The 24,053-nt window shown below is 37.8% G+C and overlaps 1 protein-coding gene across 10 annotated transcripts in view; it reads right to left on the bottom strand.

The window, feature by feature from the left end:
- Window positions 1-1,956: 1,956 nt before the first annotated feature.
- LOC119721885 (ankyrin repeat and SOCS box protein 9-like) overlaps window positions 1,957-24,053 on the bottom strand; it is a 29,941-nt gene continuing 7,844 nt past the window's right edge. For 3 of the 10 annotated variants that reach the window (XM_038191824.1, XM_038191823.1, XM_038191826.1), the window contains exons 2-7: window positions 10,687-10,740; window positions 8,022-8,227; window positions 6,689-6,839; window positions 5,825-5,962; window positions 3,911-4,111; window positions 1,957-2,841 (exon numbers count right to left, since the gene is read on the bottom strand). In XM_038191824.1, the coding sequence (XP_038047752.1) occupies window positions 2,714-2,841; window positions 3,911-4,111; window positions 5,825-5,962; window positions 6,689-6,839; window positions 8,022-8,227; window positions 10,687-10,732 (870 nt within the window). In that variant the 5' untranslated portion in view covers window positions 10,733-10,740 and the 3' untranslated portion in view covers window positions 1,957-2,713. Of the gene's footprint in view, window positions 2,842-3,910; window positions 4,112-5,824; window positions 5,963-6,688; window positions 6,840-7,774; window positions 7,966-8,021; window positions 8,228-10,686; window positions 10,741-13,171; window positions 13,456-13,918; window positions 14,033-16,071; window positions 16,096-24,053 lie in introns of those variants that run through there. The other 7 variants (XM_038191822.1, XM_038191825.1, XM_038191827.1 and 4 more) reach the window with 7 other exon arrangements.

Genomic DNA, 24,053 nt, shown 5'->3' with positions numbered 1-24,053 from the left:
AGATAGGACTGGCATCAAATACCCTGTGACATATTCCACCTGAAGTGGTAAAGTTTTCAAAACAGTGTGCCCGCAGGCAGACTTTTTTATGTTTTAATAACCAAAGCCAGTTACGAGACCAAACAATTGGGCATTTGTTTTCTCATAATGTACAGTACCCACTGAGCCTAAATTCAACAGATTGTTATGCACCCTTTGAGCTTTAATTTTGTTGTTTTAAACAAAACAAGAGATGTGTAAAAAATATAATCTTACGTACCTTTAAATTACCATACAACATGATTAGTTTAGAAGCCTCTACTCTTAATATATATTTAAGAAAAATTTTACTGGATGTCATAACATGATTGGAATAAATACTTGCATGTGTACTTCATCAAGGCAGCGGTTGTCTGTTAATACCCACACAAAAATACAGTTTAGTATATCAAAATTTATTTAAATAATATCCAAAACCTTTCCTCATTTTCTCTCCAACATGACTTTCCAAAGTTTGTGCACACGCTACCCAGTCTGAATAGAGATCAATGGTAGCATTGCTAATGGTAGCTATTACATGCTGGCCTCCCACCGTGCGATAGACTTTATTAAAGAGTCTGCCATATTCAATAAGCCATTTGCGTGTAACCTATACCCTTTGGGATTTACATTTGAAAAACGTCTGGTACAATGACTTGCTCAGAATGCTTGGCACATTTTAACTGTGAATTCTCCAGACCAAAGACACTGTTGCTAATCACATGTTTCGGGGCAAGCTCTTGCATAGTTACGTAAGAGACGCTCAGCACCAATACATCGTTCACAATGGGTGAGAATGGCACAAAGACACCAGACCATGCCGGAGCTGGGGGTTGCTAGTGTAAGGCTTGCCCCGAATCACGTGATATAGTAACAGTCTCTTTGGTCGGGAGAATGCTAGGTTAAAACGTGCAAAGCATTGTATTAAGTCAGCGTTCCAGATTTTATTCAAATCTAACACGCAAGTGGCTTATTGAAAGTGAGGAAAACTCTTCATTTTTGGAATTTGAGAGTAGAAATCAAAGCAATGAATCTAAAGTTCTTTACAATAAACACCCGTCTGCTCTGACAAATAATTTAAAATTTGTGATTAAACCTACCTTACTGTTTTAAGCCATATTTAAAAAAAAAATAAAATGGAAAGTGAGGCTTGGAACGCATAAATAGTCTGGCACCATCCAATTCAACTGTTTACAATTTATAAAATAGATTCAGGGAACATGATCGAAAATGGCCACCTCATGAGTGAGATCTATGCTCCTCCGTGAGAAAGACTAACGCAGAAATACCCTGCATGGCTGAAAACTTCAAGCTATATCATGGAGATGGACATTTTTGAATAACGTTTTAGTATTTTTTACGAATTGCACAGACGAATGACCCTGACCACTACTAACCATTAATGCACCCATTTATTGTCCTTGGTGTGGCTCATCAATGCAGGGTGAGTAAAAAAAAAAAGAAACCCAAATGTCGAGACTATTGTTTTAGTGAAGTTCTGCATGTGGCACTTTCAAAATCTAGAATATGAAAGCCCAATTCATAAGCTTTCTTTTAGTACAAGAATTATTCAAATCACTCATGTAATTTTCAAATTACGGAATTTTAAACACAACCATCGTTTTAAAGTTCTGTCAATGGATCACAAAAAGGTGTGCGTTCTTTACGCAAAACGAAACAATTCACACAAATCCCTATGTCATTTGTTTTTGTTTTGCTGAAAGACCACTTCCCTTCTTGTGATCCGTGGACAGAACTTTAAAACGGTGGTTGTGTTTAAAATTCCGTAACTTGTAAAGTACTCAAGTTATGTGAACGATTCTTGTACTAAAAGAAAGCTTATGAATTGGGCTTTCATATCCTTGATTTTGAAAGTGCTACATGCAGAACTTCACTTAAACAATAGTCCCGACATTTGGGTTTCTTCTTTTTGTTTACTCACCCTGTATTTACTGCCATGGAAAATTTGAATACAGCTTTCACCTTTAGTTTTGTTTTGAAAGCTCCAAGTCCCTCCATGCCACACCCGGCCCCTCCTATATTAGGTGCGCCACTGTTTCAAATGTGAGAGTTGAAAGCACGAAATGTCTCTACATACACAAAATGTTGGATCAATCTGTTCCAGAAAGACAGCGTTCAAGCACAGAGAAAAGATTACCAACCCTATGGCTTAATGTTTTTGGATCTTGTTATTTTGGCACCAATTAGTTTTAGGAAGCTCATGGAACTACAAGATCTGTGTGAATAGTGAAAACCGATATCTCTCATGAAAAACAATTGCAAGGACATTTGCAATGGACACATTCTTTTAGAAAGAGACAACCGAGTGTGCCAAAAAAGTGCAACATTCAGAAAACAAATAATTAAAACCGTTTAATGTTTTTTCTTTAATAAAATTACATGTATACATAGAATTAAAGCCTTACTTTTTCTCAATTTACTCCTTTTTACGGCTGTGCAAAAACACAAACAATGCTGACTGAGTGTTAAGAATGAATATGGTACACATGTGGCTCACGCTAATCTGTGCGCGTATTTAAAATAAAAATACTGATTCCCTCAAAACTACTACATCATAAAACTGACTTTCAATTACATAATCCCTGATTCGAGGAGCAAAACTGGTTATAAATGGTCACACACATCACCAACCCTGAGTTGCACTGTGAAAGAGTCAAGACGGCCGACGCCAGGCTCACTTTTCGAAGCCCAAGAAGGCCTTGAGTTTTTCTGGGAGGGGCAGAAACTTGATAGCGTCGTTCTGATCGATGAGACACTTGTTGACCGACTCACGACTCAGCTCAGACAGTAAAGGCACATTTTCTGAAAAGATAGGGGTAACAAAACATGCAACTTAAGCCAAGTTGTCGTTGGAAGTGCAATGTGGAGAAACAATGACATCCACATGTAGACTTTTAAAAGCAATATTCAATTACACCACTTTGGGAATATGCATCATTTGCAAACATCGAAAAACAAAACTACCAAATTTAAAAAAAAAAATCTTACTCGGATGTTGGTAAATGACAGTTTAAAGGATCCTGTAAAATTATGGCACCTGGTGTAAAGTCATTTTCAAGAAAAGTGTTATTTTTGTATAAATTCCCAACGGTGGTCAGCCGACCATTGTCAGAAAAAACCAGTTCTATTTTTTAACTACTGCTCCAAATTTACCATTTTTTTCCCATACCAAATTTTGTTTGCTATTGGCTACATGTTCATGTAACCACGGGTTACAGGCCAGCTAGACTGGTTCCCTTACATTACAATTTTTCGGCATCTATAAATTGAACCATTTCATCTTTAGTGGAGTCAGGGAACCAGACTGCTTGAACACTTTTGTTTTTCTTGGATTTTCCAGCATTTTCGAACACAAAACTTCAAACATGTCAGGGTAACAATATTTGATCTATTATACTAACCCCTCAAATAGTTCATTTCTGAAAATTACAGCAAAAGCCAATGATGTACAATCCCTTTAAAGGGAATATACAACATTCACTCTTTTTTTGTTGTCTATTCCCTTTAATAAGAACTTGACAGTTTTTAATTTTGTTTTTACAGATGTGTGGATTGTGCAGTATACGTTAGAATTCTTTTCTTTGAACAAGTTAAAAATGAACCTTTTTTAAATGTTTGCACATGTTGTCTATTCCCTTTAATAAGAACTTGACAGTTTTTAATTTTGTTTTTACAGATGTGTGGATTGTGCAGTATACGTTAGAATTCTTTTCTTTGAACAAGTTAAAAAATGAACACCGTTTTTCCATCACCGATGGACACAAAACATTGAGCTGGTCAGTGGAACAATGTCTGCTTCATAATTTCATAAACCAACCACAAATGCAAATGGCTACTACCAAAAATGGTGTAGAAAAAAAAAGATGAGTACCATGATAATGCTTGAGTACACCATAAGCTTCGCTATCCACCGGTGCCAACTCAAGAGCAGTTTTGCCATCTTTATCCTTGGCATGCAACTTGCTGCCGTGTTGTAACAGCAAGGTGATTGTTTCTGCAGGTGCTGACGTCGATGCTGCCACATGTAAGGCTGTCTGTTCATCGTCTGGCCTGGTAGCATTTGAACTGGCTCCTACAAGACAACAATGAGAAATGGAGAATGTTAGTACAGGGTGAGTCAACAAGAAGTTGACCGGGATTGGTGAGTTTTTCAAAACAAACGAATGACACTCAAAACCCCAGTGAAGCACATATTAAACAAGCATCCTTTTTTGCTTATCCGAAAACAAGAATGGAACAAATTGATCATTCCTAAGAGAAGTTATGCCTGTCTTACTGAAAGCACTCATGATTGTAGCTGTCCATGGAATGTTAATGTACACAGCTAAAATGCTTACTTTACATTTGTTTGTTCAAGTATTCCGTGGACAGCTTGCAAAATGAGTACCTTTATTAAAATAGACATAACTCCTCTTAGAAATGATCAATTTGTTTCATTCTTTTTTTTTCTAATAAGCAGGAGAGAGTGCTTGTTAAATATATGCTTTACTGAACTGTTGAGTGTCATTTGTTTGTTTTGAAAAACATCACCGATCCCGGTCAACTTCTTTTTGACTCACCCTGTACTGACCTCATATTAGCCCTAACCCTACCAGACGCAGTGACTCAGGACAGGTGTAAAAGTCTGTGGGACCTTGCTACATTGAGACATCAACATTAGTACATAACTAATTCTGAGACAATGAGAGCTACTCCCATTGAATGATGCTACAGTTGTATCTTGCTGCAGTTGGAGCCCACAGATTCTGATGAGGCAGTGTTGGCCTTGAGACTTTTGACCTGATGGATCTTGCTACACTCAGCATTGTCATTTTGACAAATGTTGCATATTGCTGCGTTCAGCAGGGTGTCTAGCTAAAACACCCTAGGGTTAGAGTTAGACAAGATAAAGAAAATGTGACCCAACCCAGAGACACAAGTTGCCTTTGGATTATAAAATGACAGCAGACTTTGTGACCAAAGACAAGAGAACACCAGCATATTTCACAAAAAAGTACATAGCTAGCTTACGTTAGGATTTACGCAACAACATTTTGTTGCCCAGCTGTGCAATAAACTCACGATCAATTTCACGAAACTGGGTGTAGCTGCACAATGTTTTAAATAATTTAAACACTTTGAACCAGGATAACGAACATTTATGATGGCTGTTTGAGTATGATTTCTGTTAGGACACAAAACAGTTGAGTCACCACCTCCACCTGCCATTTTTTTTTTTCAACTTTCTTTGGTGTACACAAACGTTGACAAAACGCATGAGGTTGCTATTATACATCGGTTCAGTGTGTGATATCACGTAGCTGCAATCGGCTGAACGAGAACGTGTCCCGATGTTGATTTTGGTCGCAATTCAAAACATGACTCTGCAACTTTTGAAATGAAATCGAGATCCTAGAATATTGTTGTCTTGGAATATACAGCATTCACTGAGCTGAAACTTCATCAGGTTAGTTGTTCAGCACCCTTCTTTAGATTTTAAGCTGTCTTGTTGTTTCAAACGAAACAAATGCACAAGTGACAATTAAAAAAAACTCTCCCTTTAAGCTTCCACACTAAAAGCTGGTTCGTACTTCATGCATTCAAATGCGAATTCGACATCCCAAAACATTCGCTGCGAAATTCTGCAGAGTTGAAAGGTGTTCAACTTTTGCGAGTTCATGGCGTGAAAACTTGCTGGCGCGCGTTTGCTTTCACACTGCAAAGTCAACAACACAAAGGACTGACTTAGAAAATCTGAGGCGGTTGGGTACCTTGACTCCTGAGTGTGCAATATACATATACATACCTGCCTGAAGCAGTATTCTGGCACATTCTGTCTGGTGGCAATGGGAGGCTGCATGTAGAGGTGTCCCCAGTCTGTTGTGGTCCAATTTATCCACCTCAGCTCCTGCATTCAGAAGAATGTTGGTCGAGTCTGAACACCCTAGAAGGTGGAACAAAGCACATGGGTAAGATGATTACGGAGGGGGAGGAGTTATGGGAAACAGAGGGAGGGGAGGAGGTGGGAATGTAGCTTTTATTGCTTCTTTGTTGGGTGCCTACCTGGGTGTGACTAAATGAAATTTCTAAGCACAATTCTGAAATTTGACAGAATGTAACAACAGCAAAGTGTAAAACACAATAAACCAGTTCGGTATTTCAACTGCGCATGTGCACAATGGTATGGGTCACGGGTCATTCGGGATAATCGAAGGCGTATGAACGCGCGTGGAGACGGGCCCACGACGCTCGTGCGATAATTAAAATCAGAATGGGCGTCCGCGTAACATCGCGTAACATCGCGTATCATCACGTCAGTGATTTTATCCTGAATGACCTTTGACCTGGACTATTTCATCGAGATATCAAACTGGCTTATTAACCCTTACCACACCAACCCTTCAAAATCCAACTGCATGTTTTGTTTGATTCGGTTGGAGCGAGGACTGCACTATGCTTTTCATGGGGTCAGGTATGCCACCGTAATCAGTTTGGATGTTAGTTGCCATTTGGTGTTGGATTTTGCAAGAGTGAGGAAGGATCCTACCTTAATTAAGGTCGAACCCTGCCGACTGTCAGAAATAAACAATCAAATTGATAATTTTGCAGAATAAATAATGTTCACTCAAGGGTTATTAGTAAACCAACTCCTAATTTTCTTTTCATTTACCTTTGGCAACAGCACAATGTAACGGTGAGAACTTCTCGCTGTTAATGTTCAGCTTTGCACCAGACTGCACAAGAAGCTGCACGCAATCTTTCTTGCCTTCTGCACAGGCACGGGTCATTGGCGTGTGCCAGTCAATGTCCATTGCATTCAACTACAGTCAAAAAGAAAAAAGGCCATTAAATCAACTGTGTTTGAATTCAAGGCCGTTGGTCCAAATGTGAGCCTTGAGTTCATATCCTAGTTCAAGTCACACATTTTTCAAGTCGAGTCAAAGCCAGCAACTTGAAGTTTGACGCTGAACTTTTTCTGAGGATCGTACTGTAGGTACAGGAACGGATCCAGAGGGGGGATTTTGGGGGTCAACCCCCCCCCCCCCCAGCTCTGTCCAAAAAATTTCCACAGAAATTCATGAAAAAAAAATGCAACCCCCCCCCAAAAAAATATATTGTGCTAGTAACAATGCGGCCTTGGACAAAATACCGGTACGTACAGAGCCAGCTTGGTTAGGGGGTATAAACATGTACATTATTCGGTGATATAGTGTTAATAATCGTCAGATTCGAACAGCGCCCCCATTGAAAGTATGGTATCGGTACGAACCCCCCCCCCCCCTCCTTTACGAAGGCAAAGTGTCCGGAGAAAAAAACGTGTCTACATTTCAATCTTTTTAGCCTATGAACCCCCCCCCCCCTGCAAAAATTCCTGGATCCGCCCCTGAGGTATAGACTAGTAATGCAGATAAATCTGTTACTGAGCTAACAACACTCTCAAGCGCATGCCGGACGCATTCTGAATTTGAGGCGCGTATGTAATTTGAAAATCCTATTGGTTGAGGGTGCACTGCGTGTGTGCATACCACCTGCACGCAACCATGGAGCCATCACTGTAATGATATCTAAGTTTGATTATACCGGTAGCATTAGTCTGTAGTACAATTGTCAATTGGTAGGGTTCACATCTCCCAAGGGTGTACACATCTTGGGTTGGTGCAGTTTGAGTGCACAATTGGTGTGTACACACCAATAGTACAATGTACATGTACACACTATGTATGGAAAGACTGCCCATAATTTGAACAAAATGTACCTCAGTGTCTTCATTGATGATCCTGCCTGCACAAATAGAGTGCCCTGTCTGACATGCATCATGTAATGCTGTCACGCCATTGCTGTTGGCTCTATTGACACATACACCCTGATCTATAAGAGACTGAAGGAGCAGTAGGCGACCATTACTTGCTGCTTGGTGCAAACTGGATCTATCAAAGACATCCGACTCTGGGAAGATAGGTTGATAGGACAGGAGGTGGGGGAAAGAACAACAATTAATGTACCTTTCCGCCGGCATTTATAAGTTTCTTGGCACAGTGAAGATGGCCGGAACTGCACGCATCATGTAACGGCGTCACACCATTATAGGTTGTGACGTTAACACGAGCACCGTCTTCAATTAGTGCGTGCAACATGAAGAGACGACCCATTTGAGCAGCTTGGTGAAGTCTGGAGCGGTCATGACCTAATGTTACACGCTGGTCGTATTCTGTGCAATGGGGGAGGGTGAAAAACAAGGCGGTGTTTGGGTGGTTAGCGTTATAGTGCAAAGCAAAGCAAAGCAAAGTGTGCAAAGCGTATTAGCTTTGGTTATTGGCTTTTTGCTTAGGATATGGCACTAAGCGCTGAAAAGTGAAAGGACCCTTTGATAGAATTCTTGAATCACACATACATTGTGTCCTATTTCTACTCTACAGGGTGAGTAAAAAAAAAAGGAAACCCAAATGTCGGGACAATTGTTTTAGTGAAGTTCTGCATATGTAGTAAGTAGGATATGAAAGCCCAATTCATAAGCTTTCTTTTAGTACAAGAATCATTCAAATCACTCGTGTCCTTTTCAAGTTACGGAGTTTTAAACGCAACCACCATTTTAAGTTCTGTCCACGGATCACACAAAAGATGTGTGTTCTTTCAGCAAAACGAAAACAATTCACACACATCCCTATGTGATTTGTTTTTGTGTTGCTGAAAGAGCACTGAACTTTTTGTGATCCGTGGACAGAACCTTAAAACGGCGGCTGTGTTTAAAACTCCGCAACTTGAAAAGTACATGTCGTGATTTGAATGATTCTTGTACTAAACGAAAGCTTATGAATTGAGCTTTCATATCCTAGATTTTGAAAGTGCTACATGCAGAACTTCACTACAAAATTGGTCCCGACATTTGGGTTTCGCTTTTTTTGACTCACCCTGTATTTTTAGGAAAATGTGGAAAATGAAGAGGAGACAAACAAAAGTTGGACTCCTTCCAATGACAAGCTGTATCAAAATATGGCAGCACAGGATCAAAATTTGGTGCATGTTCAAACCAAGCAATGGAATTTCTGCTTCAGTGGGGTGTAAATTCAATATTGTGTTCTAGTTAATTTTGTTTTTCGCAGGCTCTAGGGCAACACTGATTATTTGAAAAAGTCATGTCGGTTAACGACAAAACCAATTTTTTTTTTTCAAACAGGGTCAACTTCGAAAGAAAACACAGCAGGTAGAATGGGATTGGGAATGTTTTGGGGAAAAAATATTATCACCCTTGAATGAATTAATGGCACCAAGATGGCAAAGAAAAGTGAGGACAAAAGTTACATCCCGAAGATTTTGCAGAAAAAAAAGAAAAGGAAAAACAAGCAGATTTGTTTAAGTCTTGGAATGAAGCATGAGATTTGCAAGCAAAAGAAGCACCGTCAAAGAGACACTTGAGGCAATATTACTTTTACTTAAATGCCTGTTCCTGGTTTACACCAGGAACAGGCATTTACGGAGGATGAAAAGTTTTACATGTAAGTTTAAAAACAGATTGAATGCTTCCGAAGGTTCCAGTTTACACTTCTTCTGCTTTTCTATTATCGGAAAAGATGATTGGATATTTTTGTTAAATATGCTTAAATCTGTTTTTCTGATACCTCAGAAAAGCAGATCTTACTTTTCCTCCTTTTTGCTGGTGGACGAAACATGGAATCTGCTTTTCTTTTAACAGAGTGCAGAAAATCAGATTAAACATTGTTGATGTTTCCATTTTCTGCTTTTGAAAGGCAGACTTAACTCAGGCTGCTGAACAATGTCCAGAAGCAGAAAATCACCTTTCTCTTTTCACAGAAGCAGAAAAGCCAACAGAACCTTTTGTTATATCAAAGGTTAGATCACACTGGATTAAAATATTTCTCACACATTAGTTTCAACCACACAGTGTATATCTTTTTGACTTATTGGCACGATACAACAAACAATCGTTTTTTTTTCTCAAAACGTCATATCCCACATCACAGCAGTCAACAATTGTAATGTCAAATGTAGGCAGAAATTCAATGCACCACAGCTACATATAACACACACTTCTTAGTCTACACTGTAAGTTGTAGGCCAAGATCTCATCTCAGTGAATTGACCCTCCCATGAAATCAAAGTTAACCCATCCCAGAGTGCAGTGATCAGATACATGTACATGTACATGTATGTATAACATAAGCCCTTGAGTCACCCTTTTCAACCCGGGTTGAACTCAACCCTGGGCGAACCCAGTGCCCCCTCAGGTTGAGTTTTTTTATTTTTCAACCCTGCGTTCAACCCCGCATTGTGTCACACTTGTTTCATGCAAATCAAGCTTACCATGCTCAGTCACTAATGTTTTGAACCCTGGCAAGAATTTCAACCCGGGTTGAAAATCTCAACCCTGGTCTGGAGCAGGGTTAAGTTTAACCCGGGGCGAAAGCAATCTCGGGGTTGAAGCAGGGTTGATGCAGGGTTAAAATTCTTCAAGTGTGAAACGATGCATGTTTTGAACCCTGCGTCAACCTAGCGTCAACCCAGAGATTTGTCTAGTGTGAAAAGGGCTTTATGCACTTAAAAGAAACATACTGATTACAATCACAAGGTAAGGTGGGCATGGGAGTGGCCGGGGAGGGGAATATATGAAAGGATTCTTTCAAAGATGGAGACAAATGATGAATGTTTTACCTTGGTCCCTGACGTAAGGGTGCTTGCCTTGTTGAAACCACGTCATTGTGCTATCTGTATGACAAAGTAAGACCGGATACGAAGGTGATCTTTGGTGTGTTTGTTTGAGGGGGGGGGGGGGGGGGGGGGGGGAGAGGGGGTTTTAGTCTGGATCCCTGACCTGACAATTTCCCCTGACGCCCAGACGTCTAAACAGTAGGTTAGGCACCCTCAGGGGCTAAAAACAAACATGACAACATTGACACCCTTTTTTCAATGCTCGGCTTCGTTTCCGAATTCACTTCATCACTTCATTGCTTTAAATGTTCCGATGAGTTTTTACAAACAAATATTACCCGCTTCATATACAGTTTGATATTTCTGTAAGAAAAATTGACTAAGGTTGACCCGTAATCTTAAAAGTAAGGGACCCTAATATCATCTTAGCAGGCAAAGCCAAAATGGAGACCACGCTGAGTTTACGAGAATCCCGGTAACCGTCACCAGATTAAAATACGCAGCAAAGCTCGCCCCTCGTACGATCCTTAGAAGTGCATAATTGATGCATAAAATCATCACTGAAGTTTAAGTTTCTTGATGCAATTTGTGACCTGTTCTGTCAAAAGCAGACGCTTCTGCATTATGGGCAGAGGTTGAAATTAAGATAGGGCCAAAAAATGCTGTGAGGGTGATTTTTTTGGATTTTCTAATTCTTGCATATTTGTAATCCTGAACATGTCTAAAATATACTATAAAAGTTTGAAACCCTAATTTGAACTCTAAATATAGTATTTTTGATGATTTGTTGAGGTATATTAAATACAGAAATGTCTGTTTTGTGACGTTCGTGGCCATTTTCTACGTCTTCTACTTTTCGACACAATGAACTTCAAAATAGCATAACTTTGCCCAGGAATTACAGGTTTCAAAAATTAAACCACCAATTAAAAGGAAAACGTACATATTTTAACAATATGCAAAAGTCTCATTTTCGACCTTATGCCCAGAAAAGTCTGATTTTGACAGAACAGGTCACATTTGTGAATATTGATTATCAACTTCATTTTTAAATTTTTAGCAAGGTACTTATAAAATATAACATACTTTATACCCAGAAATACCCAGTCGCTATCTGAGATTTTGACGAAATACATTTGGCAAACTGCGGTTTTTTTTCGGAAAAAGAGGCATTCCTCCCATTTTAGTCACATGACTTTTTTGTATTACAATGTATCACTAGCAGCTACCTGACCTAAGATTCATCGGAAATATTCAGATTCTTTTGGTCTGGGAACCAGACTAAGGGGGTTTTGGAGGAGGATCACTTATAAAAATAGCTGAAAAAAGGTGTAAAGAAGCTGAGCTTGGGAAATCTCCTTACTGTTGTACACAGCAAGTGAGGGAAAAAGCTGAAAAAAAAGCTTAAATCCAAAACCAAAAAAAAAGCTGAAATCAGCTTTAAAGCTGAGATTTCACACCCCTGATAATATTTGAAAATCCACAAAGTGTGTCAGGATTTCAAACTTCCCCAGATGAATAATATACGAGCAGTTATCTAGCACGTATCAATTTTATCAAAACAATTCATACAGCATAGCATTGCACAATCGCCAAATAGTATTGTGGATAGGGATGACATTGCCCATAGAGCACCTTCATATAAATTACCCAAAGGGCAAATACCCAAAGGGCAATTTTGATAATCACTCCTATTGACAAAATGCACAAAAATACCCTTTTGCGCAGAAGGCCCGAGTATAAACAACCAGAATGATTCCTACATGTACCTCTGTGATATATTTATGTCTTTCTTGGTCATTTAATACCAAATAAGTACTTTTGAATTACAGCATGACCTTGGGGTTTAGGAGTCCTTTTCATTATCGTATAATTCATCACCGTTTTCACAAAGGGGCGAATTTCATGAAAATCGTCTGTTTTTCGAAATTTGGTTTTTTTTTGTGAAAATGAATAAATATATCAATATCTACAACCTGGCGAGGCTATACTTTCAAAAAATTAATTAAAATCTTAATTAACCTAATTAAAGAATGGGCGAATTTGCCAAAAGTGCCGTTTTGCGTTTTCACAAAGGGGCGAATTTTCGCACTCTATGGTATTAAATGTTCAGTAAATAAATACATTGTAATACAATAGCGCGTACATTGTATATCACGAAGGGGCGAATTCCATTCGCGTGCATTAAAATGTTTTCACGAAGAGGTGAATTTCAAGGTGCATGTGTAACCGTGAAAAATGACACACTTCGGGGAACTCGCGAAGACTATTACTCAATGGGGATTAACTAACAAAACTAAACTAAACTCAGGATCTTTGAAGGGAAAAGTCGCGAGGAAACTGAATTAATAGAGACCAGAGACGAATTCTAGATTTCGAACAAAAAAAGGACCAAAAAGAATTTATTCACAAGAACCTGAAACCAAAAACCAGAAACTAAAAGCAAAGAATAAAACCTAAAAACCAAAGACTAAAACCAAAAACCAACACAGTGTGAATAGTGGATCTTTCAAAGAACACTCAAGCAGGAATAAAGTCTGTAAACAAGAAAATACAAAAAGAGAAAACATATAAGGAAATGATCTAATGAATATTCATGATGTAATAAACAAGTTCTAAGATACAAAGGAAGTGGGAGACACTAATCCCCAAAGTGAAGGATTAGCAGGTAATAAAACAAGTCCAGTGGCACCATCCTATACACAGGCCATGTGAGTTAAATGAGTACAAAGACAATTCTATGAAAAGCTAAAGCACATGGTTGAGATCATCTACATGTACATGTACATTGTATACTTATGTATTAATACTTTAAAAAAATATGCAAGAGGAAAATGAGAAAATCTAAAATCAAAGTGAAATCTTAACCTTACTGAATGAAACAAGGCAAAATCTATCCTTCAGTAAAACCAAGGTTGCAGTCAAACAGCCGAGAACAACTAGAAACTTTTCTCTTATGGAATCGAAATGGGACTTTCATACAAAACTTTAACCTTCATCATTAAAACAGAAGGGATAAAAACAGCTATCATCAAAAGAAGTAAAAATACTTAAGTCTTAAGCCAAATAATATGAAAAGGGTCACTTCAGAACTGGCAATTCTTCAAAGATTAAAGCTGATAAAAATCACCTTTTCCTATAAAAACTAACAAACTTTCAAACGAAAACTGAAATAAAGTTCAAAAATAATTATACATGATAAATGAAAGTAGACAATATACTAAAGAAAACTCACCAAAGCAAATGACTCGGCAACAGACTAACTTCAAGCAGAACAGACACTCCAGTTAGGAGGAAAATATATGCATGTATGTCTAGTGTCTCTTGGTCTGCTGGCTGAAATGAAGTGTGACTTGACCATGTGGCAGCTTTTATAGGGGGAACATGTAGGCTTAAGTAAACAAACAGTGGTCACACTACCAACAAAGGGGGGTGGGGACATCTAAACTTCAACTAAAATGATTTTCTTTTTCTAAGGGGAGCTACTCTTATTTAATACACTATCAAAATACACAAGTAAAACTTGGCAATGCCACACATGCGCAGTGGGGCAGAATCTGCGCGTGCTGTACAAAAAAATGAATTGACTCAGACCGCAGAAGGGCGAAATCTGCGTGTAGTCACTTTAGCATTTTCACAAAGAGGCGAATTTGCTAATTGGTCTTCTTTTTTTTTCGTTTCACAAACAGCCACTTCTCTTAAAGGGAAAATACAACATTTGCAAACATCAAAAAATATAACTACCAAATCATTTCGAAATACCTTGCTGGACTGTTAGTGAATGACAGTGTAAAGCATCCTGTAAAATCATGGCACCTGGTATACTGTCATTTTCAAGAAAAGTGGTATTTTTGTATCAATTTCCAACGCTGGTCGGCCGACCAGCGTTGGAAAAAACTGGCTTTTTTTCAAATACTGGCCCCAATTGACCATCACACTTGTTTGCAATCGATTACACACCTATGAACGGGTACAAGCCAGCTAGACTGGTTCCCTGACCTTACAATTCCCCAATGTATGTAAACTGCTCTGTTTCTTCTTATATGGAGTCTGGGAACCAGACTACAGGAAAATGATTGTTTTTCTTGGTTTTTATGGCATTTTTGAACCCAAAACCTCAAAAAAATCAGTGTAACTATATTTGCTATATATTTCCAACCCCCCAATTCCATCCATTTCTGAAAATTACAGCAAAAGCAAATGATGTATATTCCCTTTAATTGATTAATTCTGCAAAACTAATCACCTATTTTTCTTAAAGTTTGCTACGTTTGGGAAGATTAGAAGCTCTTCTTTCCTCTGATACATAAATCTTGCATATTTTATGCATCTTTACGTTTCAAATTGTCATATGAAAAAAAGGGCCAACTTTAAACGCGATTATCTCAAATGTTTGTTCAGACAGTGAAATACTAAATTCGCCTTTTCGTGAAAACAGTGACGAATTCTTAAATAAAAATGTTTACTATATTAATAAATTAAAGTTTAATAAATCCCATCTATTGCTTTAGCTTTTTCAATACATAGAAAAAATACATAATTTTATCCGATTTATAAGATTATTGGCCTTTGTTGATTGGTCAAGTGTCTCTTGTTTACTACCACCTCAATAGTTAGAAAATATCAGAGGACCGGTTTAATTGGTTTAAGACCTATTGACGTTATGTTTTTTCAACTGCCCAAACGGTTTAATTCAATTAATTATTTTTGTTAGTTTTATTTACAATACATGTATTTAGTTTACCTTTATCCATCATTCATTTTAATCTCATACTTAATGCTACTCGACTAAAGGGAATGTACATTGATCATTGGCTTTTGCTGTAATTTTCAGAAATGAACTATTTGAGGGGTAGGTATAATAGATCAAATATTGTTACACTGTTTGAAATTTTGTGTTCGAAAATGCTGAAAAAACCAAGAAAAACAAAAACGTTCAAACAGTCTGGTTCCCTGACTCTACTAAAGATAAAATGGATCAATTTATAGATGCCAGAATATCGTAAGGTAAGGGAACCAGTCTAGCTGCTCTGCACCCATTAATGAACATGTAACCAATAGCAAACAAAATTTGGACTGAAAAAAAGAGGTAAATTTGGAGCAGTAGTTGAAAAATAGTTAGGTTTTTCCAACAGTGGTCGGCCGACCACCGTTGGAAATGTATACAAAAATACAATTTTCTTGAAAATGACCTCACACCTGGTGCCATAATTTTACAGGATGCTTTAGACTGTCATTTACCAACATCCTAGTAAGGTATTTCGTAAAACTTGGTAGTTTTATCTTTCTAAAAATTCTATGTTTGCAAATGTTGTATTTTCCCTTTAATTAACTGTAATCTTTCTAATCTTTCATCTCTCTACTTTGTTACTTGTTATAAATCTACACCTTGTTAACTGCTTAAGAAATCCTACCCCGGATGATGCGGACTGTAATAACTACCGTATCTTGTGAGTGGACAGTGGGCTGTTGTCTTTATGCAGGCACAACTATCAATGAAGCTGTACACGCATCTACCTGTATGCTTTGGATGTACAGGCTTCAGTGATTTTTCCACTGGTTATATAACCATGGTTATATAACCTTCTACTGAAAGGGATTCAGTTTCTGTTTTGTTCGCTGTTATTCTTTTTTGTGTGCTGCCGCCAGGAACAACTCCTGTTGGGTTAATTGTGTGCTTAAACTTCATTTAGTGTTACTTAAAGGGAATATACATCATTGGCTTTTGCTGTAATTTTCAGAAATGAACTATTTGAGGGGTAAGTATAATAGATCAAATTTTGTTACACTGACATGTTTGAAGTTTTTTGTTCGACAATGCTTGAAAAAACAAGAAAAACAAAAATGTTCAAGTACATGTAGTCTGGTTCCCTGACTCCACTAAAGATAAAATGGATCAATTTCCAGATGCCGGAAAATTGTAAGGTAAGGGAACAAGTCTAGCTGGCCTACACCCATTCATGAATATGTAACCAATAGCGAACAAAATTTGAACTGAATAAACAATGGTAAATTTGGAACAGTAGTTGCAAAATAGTTAGGTTTTTCCAACAATGGTCGGCTGACCACCGCTGGAAACGTATACAAAAATACCATTTTCTTGAAAATGACTTCACACCAGGTGCCATAATTTTACAGGATGCTTTAGACTGTCATTTACCAACATCCTAGTAAGGTATTTACGGTAAAAACTTGGTAGTTTTATTTTTCGATGTTTGCAAATGTTGTATATTCCCTTTAATGTAGTTTATGTCTTTACTGGTCATTTATTCACCAAATAAGTAACTTTGAGTTACAGCATGACTTGTGGGGTTAAGGAGTCCTTTCATAAAATTAAACCGTTTGGGTAGTTAACAAGGCAATAACGTCAATTGGTCTTTAAACAAATAAACTTGTCGTCTGATATTTTCTAACTATCGATGAAAGAAAACAAAAGACACTTGATTAATAGCAAAGGTCAATAATCGTACAAATCAATTAAATTACATTTATTCTATGTATTAAACAAGCTCAAGCAAAAGATGTGATAACTTTAATTTATGAATATAGTAAAACTAAGTTATTTTAAAGAATTTTCTTAATATGCACAACTCTGGTCTCTAGTTTGATAAAGTAACTTTAGTTTGCCATCCGACATTGTTACTAAATACACGTTTGTTTAAATATGAAATAAATGAATTTCTTTTGATTTTTGGTACTAGACACAACTGTATGCAAAATATTTAAAATCACGAAGTATAATTAAATCCACAAAAATTTTATATTTTATAATATTTTTTTGTCGAAAATCTAAGAAGTTAAGTCCTATGCATGGAAAGAGTTCCGAGATTTTTTGTTTTGCTGAAAATCAACCATATGCCAATTACATAACATTTTACAAGTGTATACAGATTCTCCAATAATAGAAATAAATGCAACAAAATATATTCAGTATGCCGTGGCTTTATTTTTAAATACATGGGAAAATATATTTGAAATGACCCCTCCATCAAAAACATAACAAAACCACCCTTCTGTAACAATGTTCTCCGGCATTTATTGCTCATTCTAATACACCTGCAATATCAATCAACTACATGTAATTATATAGGCGTGCCTGCACCGTGGCCGATCACGCCGCCTCGACACATAACCGCATACACCTCATTTCAATTTAAAAAAAAAAGGTATCAGTCTAATGTAAATTGCATGCATTTTTTCTTCTTTTTTTTTGGAGGGGGGGGGGCACTTTAAACATTACGATTAGGTGTTATTCCGACAGAAATATATTTTAAAGCATATTCATTCCAACAACTCGGTACCGAAATCTGCATCTCGGCTAAACAGAAACTTTAAACGTTACGATTAGGTCTCATTCCGACAAACAACTCGGTACCGAAATCTGAATCTCAGTGAAACAGATTGTAAAATAATAAAGTGATTTAAGGCGCACATCGTTTTTATTATAATTATTATTATTATTTATTCGGCCAACAAATGAAACAGGTACAATGACAAAGCAAATGTAAATATAATAAAAAATTAATTTGAAAAGGAACTAATGACTAATAATGTTAAAAGAAAATTATGACTAGACAAGACCAACATGACTGAAGGGTGCAGGAAGAGAGGGGGAAGGGGGAAGGGAGGTTGGACAGTTTGACAGGAGAGATGAGAAAGAGGGACAGAAAACAAGGACAATAAAACATTCCAAAACGGCAAGGGTAAGCTTTGTTGTTGAGTGAAAGTCGACCGGACTTCCAAAGTTGTCTTTCGTGTTTCTGAGGTTGGACGGCGTCACATGATCGGAAAGTCGAACTGTAGCTATGTTTTTAATTAGTTTTCTGGGCCATACTGTTACGTTTTGTATCCAGTCAGTATGGCAATAATTTACTCTCCCTTTGATTTCTTTCAAATTAACTTCTCGGAAAAGCTTTTGATTTCCACATAACTGCATTGAGAATAAAGGGGATGTGACGATGGATCATCGACAATGATTTGAAGTCGGTCTGTGTTGTGGGCAAAAAGATGAGCCGGGAAAGTTACATGTAGTTGCGCAAATAATACTGGGCAGTGCAATCACGAATTTGGGGCACCATACGCTTATCAGATTATAGGCGTAAACGTCATTACGCAGCAACAACCATGACAACAGAGACCATCCATGGAGCCGGTTTTGACACGTGGATCCTGCCAGTTAAACCATGGAGGAAGTGGTTAAACTTGAAGTTACTGTTTTGTGTTTTGTGTTGATTTTTTTGTAGGGAACTTCACTATTCATCGCATAGTCGGACTCCCTATTATCGCGGCATCCCAATTATTTCTCTTTTTGCGTTGCCAAAACCCTTTCAAGTGGCAATTTTTATCCAGTTCACCAGTCATTAAGGCTTTTTTGCCAAGCTGTATAAAAAGGATGATTAAAAAATGTTGCCATCAGTAAGATAGTGAGTACATGTAGCATCGTCGCTAGCGTGAGAGGTGTGGGTGCCCCAACCGCACCATCGCCAACACCTCCAAAACCAACTCCACCAAAAGGTGGTATCAAAGAGTGGATTTCAAAACAACTGGCTAATTTTGCATCTGCTCTTAAAAAACTCGGAGCGAGCGCGTTGGGTGCTCTGCCGGGTATAATAGGCAGCGTACTAAGTTGGATATTTAACGCGTTGAGGAAGTCCGTATCGTGGTTGGCCGAACACGTGTGGGCTTATTTTTTGGGTGTGGGAGCCTTGGTGTTTGCATACCTGCAAAAACGACGGTAGCTATAGTTATAATTAAAGTTTTTAAAACAAAGCCTTACCAGCACAAAGTTGGTAAGGCTTTTTTGATTTGTTTTGTGATTAGAGTGTGACTTATTGCGTTGCCTCGTAATCCAAAATACCCATGCCAACGATAGCTAACATTCCTACCGTCAACGATAATTTTTCGTCTTGGTGAGATTGTTGTTTCGTGGGCTCCTGGGTTAAAACTGTAGGTGAGGGTGTAGGTGTTGGTGGAGGTGTTGGTGTAGGTGCTGGTGTTGATGATACAATATCGTTCGTCATAGGTTCTGGGGGTGTTGGTGGCGCGACGTCATCGGTGTCATCAAAAGAGTCGTCCGGTTGAGGTTGTGAGTTTAAATCTAACACCAAACCAGTTTTCATACTCTGGGTAGCGATTTGAAGATTGTTGTTATATCCGTCGTGCGTTCCTACCCTCAAGTTCATATCCGATGGAAATAAATACAACCCCGGTTTCACGACAAAATTTAAAGGCGTTCTGGCATACTGCAAAGAGTCTTGAAATTGATCGATACTCGTTTCCATGTCGTATACTGCATTGATGATATCTTCAACGATGACGTTAAATTGTCTCTGAGCGTCTAATCCAGTGCCTGGTGATAATACGCTCGTTTTTGTTTGAGCCTGCGCACCGAGTAAAGCGTACACGTAAGATCTGATCGATTCGTTGATCTTTATGATTCCCGCGGGGGTAAACAAACTTTTGGCTGGTATAAAATCTAACCAAGCCATTTTGACGATGTCGTCTTGTTCGAGATAACCCTTCCAATGCTTAAAATAAGCATTGTGTTTATTTTCTATCGTCTAAACCCCAATTTTTATTACCCCTGGGGTTGATAAAAGCGTCGATTGTGGTCGTGTTTTTATCATAGTCTAACGGCAAGAGTACAAACGATTTTGTTTTTCATTCCAAAAAAAAAAGCCAACCTAAGCCATAAGTCTTTTGATCTCTCGTCTGTTTAAAAGCCTTATTTCGATCGATGCCAAACTTCCGACAGATGTCGGTAAATGTTCCACGATTATAGTTGTTGCTGAGAGCATCAAACGCGTCTTCTCCCGGTATTGCTACGGCCATGTCGTTTAATATCCTTCTAACCATAAAGTATGGATGAAAATTAAATAAGGCTTCAACATAACACTTGTTTGAGTTTAAACTATCGATTCCAACACCACAGCCCGTAGTAGCGCAATAGATCGCAAAGTTTGACTGATTTTGATAAAAAGACATGGGGTATATTTTCCAACGAAGTAAAGCATCGTTGGTATTGAGGTGAGATATTTTATAGTCCGAGATTAAGTCGGGAAACGAGGTTAAAAACGTGTTAGACGCGTTGACCATAATCTCGAGTTCGCCAGTAAGATACGGACTGTCTAGTACATGCGCAGGGGTGCATATGGTAGCTTGTCGATTAGCTACATTTTGATTTACTTGTTTCGTTACCTGATCAGCTATCGATTGCATCTGCTTTTTTAACGACTCAAAATCACTCATTATTTTAGTTTAAGTTTTAATATAAAAAGACTTTAAAATAAATGCATTCGTTTCACTTGTTTCAAAATGAGCAGACATTTAAATCAGAAGACGTCGTAGATAATTTAAATGGTCAAAAATCTGTACGCGTAAAAAGGGTGATGTTTAACCCTGGATATTTTAATATTTCCAGCGCCACGGAGATTGATTGGTATACGAATATAGATGGGAGACCCGCTGAAAGACCTGATGATGATAGAAGATACGAACAGGTTGCCTTAGATATAGAAGTAAGAACAGATAGAGAGTTTATTGAATCGTTGATACCTGAGATACCCTACGACTTTTTAATTAGAGACGAAATACTTTCAATAGAGTTATAAACGATCTTAAAGAAGCGTACGAAGAAGACTAGACTCTGCTTTAGAATCGATCGGAAAAGAAGTAGAACAAATAATTGAAAGACAAAGAACTTTACTCAATAAAAGACGAAAAGGAACACTAACCGACGTACAACGCAATACGCTTATATTTTTAATAACAACTTTACTTGAAAGAAAAAGCTTCATCAATGAAGGTAAAAAAATAGCGCTAGAATATATATCGAAGGTATAATAAGCAAATCTAGGGTTAGAATAATTAGAGAAGCGGAGGTCAACGGGGGAGTCTTATCGTGTCTGGTGATAATTTAGATTTTATTTCTCCGAGTCTTTTAGCGCCGTTACCAGCTGGAATCACCGGTTCGGTCACCATACCACCGGGGTGGTACGACGTCGATTGGTTCGATTCCATTTTAAATTATATACCTGGGGTAAGTTTTCGAATATTTAGAGAATCTAAAAAGGTGACGTTGGTGGTAACCGACGTGAAACTCAAATTGCGTTTAAACAGAGAAGTTTCTCGATTACTCAATTTACCCAAAGGAAGACTGGTACCCAAAGTGGTGTATACGGGGTCTTACAACGTTAATCCGTTCAAATGTTTGTTTATTCGCTGCCCACAATTAAGTACGAGTAAAAATTTCCTCGATGGTCGACCGTCTGATATCTTAAAAATCGTACCTGTGGGTACGCGCAAACCAGAGCCTGATAGAGTCGAGGATTTCAAAAAACTTAAAAACGGTATAATCGACAAACAAACATTTTCAATCATAGGTGAAAAAGGACAGATCATCAACAACAAGGGTGTGAGTATAATGATAGAGTTGGAGATCTTTTAATTTTAAAATCTTTGTATATTAAAAACATGAGTATAGATAATAAGGTATTATACCCCGATATTTCTGGAGATGTACACCGATTAAATGATAACGAAGAAACAAAAGTGTACAGACTTAAAAAGATTGAAGAGATTTAATCTTGAAAGAGAGAGACCACCGAGAGCGCACTTATAAAAAATAAAGAGAATGATCGACACGATTAATTACGTAGAGCTAGGATTAGAAGGATTGGGGGCTATAGCGGGGGCTGTCAGTATTCCCGCTCTCTTGGGTGTTATATCAGCCCCCATTGGATTGGTGCTAGAAGGAACGTTTATAGGCACTTTTGGTGTAGATATTCTGCTTAGAATCACGTCTAAGCGATTATCCGCCAAGCTGAAAAAGCACGACCAGATTAAAATATTGGCGGACTCCAAACTTAACACGATTGAAGAATACGTGTCTCAAGCCATCAACGACGGAGATATATCGCACGAAGAGCTCTTATTGATTACGAGAGAGCTCGCAAAATTTAACGAGCTTAAGCAGAAAATTAGAACAAAGACCAGCACAAAGCTTCAAAAAATTAAAAACGATTCAGACTTTGAAAAAGAAGTTAAAAAACGGGTAGACGAACAGCTGGCAAAAGAAAAAAAATCTCTTATCAAAAAACTTACAAGTTCGAATTCTCGGTAAATAAACATTATGAAGGCGATCCACCGAGTTACACCTCTCTATCACCTCTTAGGACGTCACCCTCGGCCCCGCCTTTATTGTAGTGGACATTGTATCTTTTTAGTGCTTTATTCAATTGATTTTGAGTCACTTCAAATAAATCTCTAAATCGTTCTTTGTCTAATCGAACTACATGATGAAAACACGCGGCTATTCATGATCGTTTAACGCATCCGTTTCCCCTCAATGTTTTGTAATTAACGAGCTCGTTATATTTATTGATTGTTTCTTGGACATCTTCTGAGTCTTGCTCTGGAGACACAGAAAAAAATCAGTTTCTCCAGACTTTTCTTTTGATTCCTCTTTAAAATGGACCAATTGATACGATCTTCTTGCGCATTTTCTACCGAAAAATCAAAGTAACGTGAGACTATTTCACCGCACGTTTCACAAATTAAGACACCATTCTCGATGATTATATGGTGATCGCATTGATCTGTTTTATCAGATAGCTCGAGGTTTTCACTCTGAAAAAGATTCATTTATTATAAATGATTTATTTTTTAAAATAAAATTTTTTATTTTTACGTTTGTTTTTTTATTAAATGTACGATTGGCGCTCCATACCTTTTTGCTCATTTTATACTATCCATACCATCGGCGCTCCATACCTGACACGGTCATAGCCTTCACCTGTCACATCACACAAAAGACTTGCTACCCCGTTTTAGTTCATGCCTGTATTGTTAGAAAATACCGCCTATTGTCCTTAGGTTGTATAGCTTATATGCACGTCAGGTACTAAATTTAGCTTTGGAAATTTCCAGAAAATCTTTCGCAATTCAGTATTTCGTGTCATTTCAACATAATATGTCGATAGGTGTGGACGTAAATGCTCAACCTGCAGTCACCAGCCAAAAGGTAAATGGTTTTAAACATTAAAGTCTGGCGATCATGTACATGTAAAGGGTTTCATGTTGATTTACCTACACGATCACTAAAAGTCTAGCCACCCATTAGTTTATGTGATGTTTGTGACAAAACGTTGAGTGTAAATGCCTATTTTACCTCTAATTTTTCAGATGATGACTACCCATCGCAACCTGTGAAAAAGAGTCTAGGCGACTTTATAACTTTGCCTCGGGTTTATCGCACAAGCAAGATTTTTCAAAGTACCGCTAATACCATTTTTAAGTGTAAAAACATTGAGATATTTTTTAAAAAGTAACTTAAAAGTGTACCATTTTGATGTATCTATATGATATAAAAA

Source organism: Patiria miniata, unplaced genomic scaffold (assembly GCF_015706575.1).
Source record: "Patiria miniata isolate m_02_andy unplaced genomic scaffold, ASM1570657v1 HiC_scaffold_14, whole genome shotgun sequence".
Classification (NCBI taxonomy): Eukaryota; Metazoa; Echinodermata; class Asteroidea; order Valvatida; family Asterinidae; genus Patiria; species Patiria miniata.
Note: the sequence above shows the minus strand (reverse complement) of the source record. Positions and strands in the feature narration are given on the sequence as shown.